Genomic DNA, 6,429 nt, shown 5'->3' on the forward strand with positions numbered 1-6,429 from the left:
AATATCGATATTGATTTCTACCAACACTCTTATAGGCACTTCTATTCTTTGACTTTGAGCGGTTGAACTGGCGGCGGTTTGGATCACGTCCTCGAACAGCTAATGCATCTCCTGATGCCTTCTCGGAGGGTTCAACATCACTCTTCCTCAACTCATAATTCACCAAAGCTGAGATCACCTCATTATAGCTAACTGTAGTTCTTCCATTGATCATAGTTAGAACAAACGTACTATAATCATCCTTAGGTAACGAACACAAAAGTAACATCGCCTTGTCTTTATCTTCAACTCTGATGTCCACATTGTCCATATCTGAAAGTAACTTCGTGAAATTGTTGACATGCTCCCATCTGAAAGTAACTTCGTGAAATTGTTGACATGCTCCCTGATGAAAACTCCCCTTTTCATTTTAAACTGGTAGAACCTCTTCTTCAAATAAAGCCGATTCTCAATGCTCTTCGTAAGATACTTCTCATTGAGTGTCTCCCACATCTTCTTCGCCGACGTCTCGTTCATAACATCATAAATAAGATCCGGCGTCAAGCATGACCTAATAACACCACAAGCTCTACTGTTCATCTTCCTCCAAGCCTTATCCTCTATATCATCGGGTTTCTCTTTTAACTCAAGAGTCTCCTTCAAATTCTGTACATCCAATGCGTCCATCACCTGACACCTCCACAATCTGAAATTGATCTTGCCATCGAACTTCGGAATATTAATCTTCGTGTTATTAATGCTCAGACTCTGTATCGTCTTCGTAAGAGACGAACCCGATGTGCTTGCTTCTCCCATGTTGTCGATCTAACTCTTCAGATAGGAATCTTTACTGAATCCTTCGAACATGCCTAAAGCTCTGATACCAATTGTTGTGCGCGGTAGAAGTTCTCGAAGCGACACGAACAATAACTCGAGATAAATCATAACTACTAAGCAAATCACAATCACAGCGAGAATAAACTATTTACGTTATTCGGCAAGTTGTCTACGTCCACGGGGCAAGGAGGGAGGGAGTTCTTACTATTAGAAATCAAGATAATACAAATAGAGTTACAAATCTCACCGATCAAATCCTAAAACAAAGCTCTAGATCTCTCACAAATCTCTCACAATTGGATGCAGAAATTCTTTTTAAAAGACTGCTCAAAATCGTCTTTGTTTAACCCTAATTAATTACAATTAGAGTTATATATCAACTCAGAAACGAACCGGGTCAAAAATCAAACCCAACCCAAAAACAGTGTGCGGTCGACCGCGACGGTCGACCGCGAAGGTATCGCGGTCGACCGTGACTGTCGACCGAACCAAAAACCCGAGAGCAGAATCGATTATAGTCATGACGCGGTCGACCGTGGCGGTCAACCAAATCTCATCCCGAGACGGTCGACTGTCACAGTCGACCGCCTTCAGCTCCGAATCCTACTGCCCTTCTGTGCACGTTCGCAGTCGACCGCCGCTGACTCGCGGTCGACCGCCAGTCTGCCTGGCCGATTCTCCTGAACTTCCTGTTGCTTCTCTCGCCACTTCTTCACTTCAAATTATCATTTACTAAAATGAGCATGATGTATATACTTATAGAAGTTATAATCATGTCAATTAAGTTGATTTAATAGTAAGGTTTAAAATTTTCACTCGTGTGTAAAGTATTTTTCAGAGTAAAGTTCACAAAACCACTACTAAGTAAAATGAACTTTACAAACAACCATATTAAACTACTTTTATTAGAGAATACCACCACATAATAAGCAGCAAAAAACTGCACTAACATCATTAACGACGTAAAAAATAGTGAGAAATACTTAACAGTATTCTAAATAATCCTTGATTCATATTGTGGGTACGAGTACAAGATACTTCTCTTACTTTCCTTTTATTTATTTATTTTGATATTTTACAGGATGAACTGAGAGATCTTGCAAAAAGTGAAAGAATGGCGATAAACATTTCAAATATTGCAAACTTTTTTCTTTTTGCATTGAAAGTTTATGCATCAATTGAAAGCAAGTCCCTGGCAGTGATTGCTTCCACATTTGACTCCTTGTTGGATCTGCTCTCTGGATTTATTCTCTGGTACACATCATATTTCATGAAGAAACCTAATCAATACAGATATCCTATTGGAAAGAAGAGGATGCAACCTCTGGTAAGCTTTTTACCTTAATGTAGATAAAGTTTGATTTGTTAAGATATTACATATTTTCCCTTAATTTTGAGGCAATTTAGATTTTTTTTTAAGTTAATTTGAGACTGAAAATGTAATTTTTTATCATGTGATTCTCAAGTGAGATCTCAATCTAAGCTATTGAGTTTAAGAGGGTGTGAGAGCTAATAATGACATGACATAGCAAAGAGGATTTCGTGTAATTTACCTTTTCTTTTAATACTAATTCATTCTAATTTTTGTTGAATTTCAGGGGATTGTAGTTTTTGCTTCCATAATGGGTACACTTGGTTTGCAAATATTGTTGGTTTCATGTCAGCAACTCATCTCAAAGGTATACTTTTCTTCTTATTGGGATTGAATCTCAAGCTTAATTTAAAACTTGGGCCTGTTTGGATTTGTAGGGGGTGAAGGGAAGTTAAGGGAAACTGAGTGAAGGGAATGGAAGAGAAGGGAAGAGAGTTCTTTTCCCCTTGGTTACACCCCAATTTGGGGGTAACAATTTTTATACTATTAGGAGGTGAACCAAGGGGAACGGGGTAACAATTTTTATACTATTAGGAGGTGAACCAAGGGGAACTAGGGTGAATTAACTTCACCTCTAAGTGTTCCCAAACAAGGTGAATGGAGGTTAGGGTGAATTAACTTCACCTCTAAGTGTTCCCAAACAAGGTGAATGGAGGTGAATGGTTCCCCTAACTTTCCTTCACCATCATTCCCCTCAATCCAAACAAGCCCTTAGCATCTCTACAACTTTTACTTATTGGTAAACTATTTGTTGCAAATTTCTTTCTCATCTTCGAGTACTGATACTAAACATTGTTTAACCATACATGATGTTTTAGTCTCACCCAAATTTAGCCGATAAGAATGAGAATTGGATGATTGGTATCATGACTTCAGTCACAATAGTGAAATTTGTGCTTATGATATACTGCCGAACATTCAAGAATGAGATTGTGAAGGCATATGCTCAAGATCACTTCTTCGATGTAATTACGAATTCCATCGGTCTGGCTACTGCAATTCTCGCTGTTAGATCATATTGGTGGATCGATCCTATAGGTGCGATTTTGGTATGTTGGTTAACCTCTTCCTCTATTTTGTCTTTATCTGTTTTAAGATCTTTTCCACTGCATCAAAACATCAAAATTATTGTGACAATTGATGATTATAATTTTATACTCTGACGTGACAGATAGAGGGCCCTTATTAGTCATAACTTGGAATTTGTAAATTCCATTTTTCTCTAGTATCATGGTAAAACATCTTTATTCTATCAATATTTCACAATAATGATAGAATTTTAGGGTTGTAATTTTACACTTTAACATGCCTTACATGCATGGCCCTTCAGAAGTTAAAATTTTTAACACAATAATTACTTATCTATTTAAAGTAATTTGAAGTAGTGGCAAATGGGAGATTTGAATTGTTAAAAGTCTCTTTATTTCATCAAAAGTCTGAAGATGTGATGAAAATCGAGGGTTTAATTTTGTACTTTAATGACGTTTACTAATTATCACATATAACTTTTTATAATTATTTCTTGCAATGAGCATATTTTTACTTCATTTTTAATGTATGTCTAACAAAATGCAATTTTTTATGCAGATTGCTCTATACACAATAGTCACATGGTCCAAAGTTGTAATGCAGAATGTACACTCACTCATTGGGAAATCTGCACCTCCTGATTATTTAGCAAAGTTGACATATCTCATATGGAATCATCATGAAGAGATTAAACATATTGATACAGTGAGAGCATACACTTTTGGTTCATTTTATTTTGTGGAGGTTGATATAGTTTTGCCTGGAAATATGCATTTGAGTCAAGCACATGATATTGGTGAGACTTTACAAGAGAAGTTGGAGAAATTGCCTGAAGTTGAGCGTGCATTTGTACATGTAGACTTTGAGTATACTCATAAGCCAGAACATAAGATTTAGATGTAATACTTTATAAGTAAAGGTTTTCTTTGAATAATTTGTGAGAGGTAATTTTATGTTCTAGTTACTTGTCTTTTGTAAGATTTGTGGTGATAAATTGTTGTGTAACATTGATCAATTTGTAATGTTTTTGCTTTTTGAGATACCTTTTTCTGGCCCTTTTTTTTGCGTTCTTTTCTTATAAGGGGTTGTTTGTTTGCCTAGAAAAAGAGGGAAATCAAAGAATAGGAAGCCTATTTCTAAGAAAAATTGTTTTGAGATTGTTTGGTTAGCTAAAAAAGAAAGAAATCAAAGAATGAGAGATGAATTGTCACATTATTATTGGATGATGTGGATGATTTTTTAAAAAAATTGTTTTGAGGTTGTTTGGTTGGCTAAAAAAATAAGAAAATAAATTATAAGAAACATATTTCCTATAATAGGTTCTTTTCTTGTGTTTGGTTCATTAATAAAAATAAGAAAATAGATGAGATGAGATGAGTTGTCATTATATTATTAGATGATGTGACTCACACTTAAGAAAATCAATTTCCTAGCTTTTTGGAGGAAATGAGTGGAAATAAAATGTTAATGAGATGAGATGAGTTGTCACCATATTATTAGATGATGTGAGTGATTTTTAAAGATGAGATGTGATGGAGATGAGATGGGTTGGATGATGTGACCCATTTCTTGTGTTTGATTTATTTTTAGGAAATGATATGAGATGAGTTGTGAGATGAAAATAATATTTTATTGGATGTTGTGGTGAGTTTTAAGGATAAAAATGGATGAAAATAATATTTTATTGATTTCCATGTACCCTTTTCCTTTTTCTTGATTTTTAGGAAACCAACCAAACAGCCCCTAAGTTGATAACTTGGTATTACTGATGCCTATTTTGCTTATGCTGAATCGTTTGATTTTTCTTTTCTCTCATATCGTAGACTAGGTTTATATCATACTTTTTCGAAATAGAGAAAATTAGAGAAAATCCCCCGAAGTTTTGTAGGAATATTGCAAATCCCTAAAAAAAAGTTGAGAATAAAAAAGGTCTTTAAAAAAGTGGTCAATATTGGCCAATTTTACACACATTTTTCTTCAAAATGAGATCAAGATCAATCTTGATCATATTTTCAGTTGTTGACAAACATGCAATTTAGCCTCAATTTGGCAACTACAAAAGAAAACTAGGCTAGATTTAGCTTTCCTTTTTTTTTTACAGAAGATTTAGCTTTCCTTTAATCATGCCAAGGTTGATCCAACCAGGAGTTTATTCAAAAGAGAGATAGTTCAAATGCTAGAATTTGAACTAAAATAAATCTAATTACTATTGCCAAGATAAAACTAACTTTTGGACCAAAAGTGTATCCGTTAAAACTAGTTTTGTGAAGTCACCAATGTGTCTTTGGCAAATTTCGCCTAGAGATATTGGACTAATATTGTTGGCCCAATTTTACGCAAAAAACCTTTTTCTTAAAATGGAGCTAGGTTTGAACCTGAATTTATTTTGAAGAGTTGCCAAACGCACTCCATTTAAACTGGTTTTGTTATGGTTCACTTCCACGTAGACCGAAGCAAACTTCTTTAATTTAAACCAAGATCATGACTAATCCTAGCCCAACTTTATGGTGATTGTTAAACATATCATGGTTTTTTCATTAAACAAGATCACATTAATATCATGTCATTTTTTTAATAAGAGCAATACTCTTATAGATACTTATTTTTTTTAATGTGTTTGGCAAACACCTAAAAATTGGGCTGGATTCAATCCTAACTCATTTCTACTCTTAATTAAGTGTTGGACCAACACTTCTTTGGTCCAGCATTAAGTAGAATTTACGGCCTCTTTTTAATCTAAGAAAAACTAGACTATAATTGACCTAGTTTTTGCTAATAAAAAATAAATCCAAAATTGAGCAAGGATCAGTGTTGGGTCAGGTTCAAGCCCAAGGTAGTGACAATTTTGTGATCGCTTGACTCAAGTGATACCCCTGCGCCCCTATTTGATGTGAAAATAAGGATGGGTTAAAATTGTTAAATGTAAAACATCACAAGATTTTCTATCATTTCTACAAACTTTAGGGGCATTTATTATGTGAAATATAAAGTAGAACTTATTAGATGCTACTAACAAAAAATCTTCGCGAGTGAAATATAGAGCCCCTAAATATGAGTAAAATAAACCTTTTTTATCTGTTGACTACGTCATGTGCTACTTCTAATTTAAAAGAAAATGGCAACATTACTATTCTTACTATAGCAAACATTATTCTTGCTACAATATGTTCAGAATATTAAAATTATTGTCCATGCTATACAGTCACATTGCT

The 6,429-nt window shown here is 34.5% G+C and overlaps 1 protein-coding gene across 4 annotated transcripts in view; it reads left to right on the plus strand.

Annotated features, from left to right (window-relative positions):
* The window catches only part of LOC109829160 (metal tolerance protein 10), a 33,855-nt gene extending 29,596 nt beyond the window's left edge, over window positions 1–4,259 (plus strand). For all 4 annotated transcript variants that reach the window (XM_020396296.1, XM_020396298.1, XM_020396297.1 and 1 more), the window contains exons 3-6: window positions 1,898–2,143; window positions 2,415–2,495; window positions 3,007–3,237; window positions 3,776–4,259. In XM_020396296.1, coding sequence (XP_020251885.1) covers window positions 1,898–2,143; window positions 2,415–2,495; window positions 3,007–3,237; window positions 3,776–4,114 — 897 coding nt within the window. In that variant the 3' untranslated portion in view covers window positions 4,115–4,259. The remainder of the gene's footprint in view (window positions 1–1,897; window positions 2,144–2,414; window positions 2,496–3,006; window positions 3,238–3,775) is intronic.

This window comes from Asparagus officinalis, chromosome 1 (genome assembly GCF_001876935.1).
Source record: "Asparagus officinalis chromosome 1, Aspof.V1, whole genome shotgun sequence".
NCBI classification, from domain to species: Eukaryota; Viridiplantae; Streptophyta; class Magnoliopsida; order Asparagales; family Asparagaceae; genus Asparagus; species Asparagus officinalis.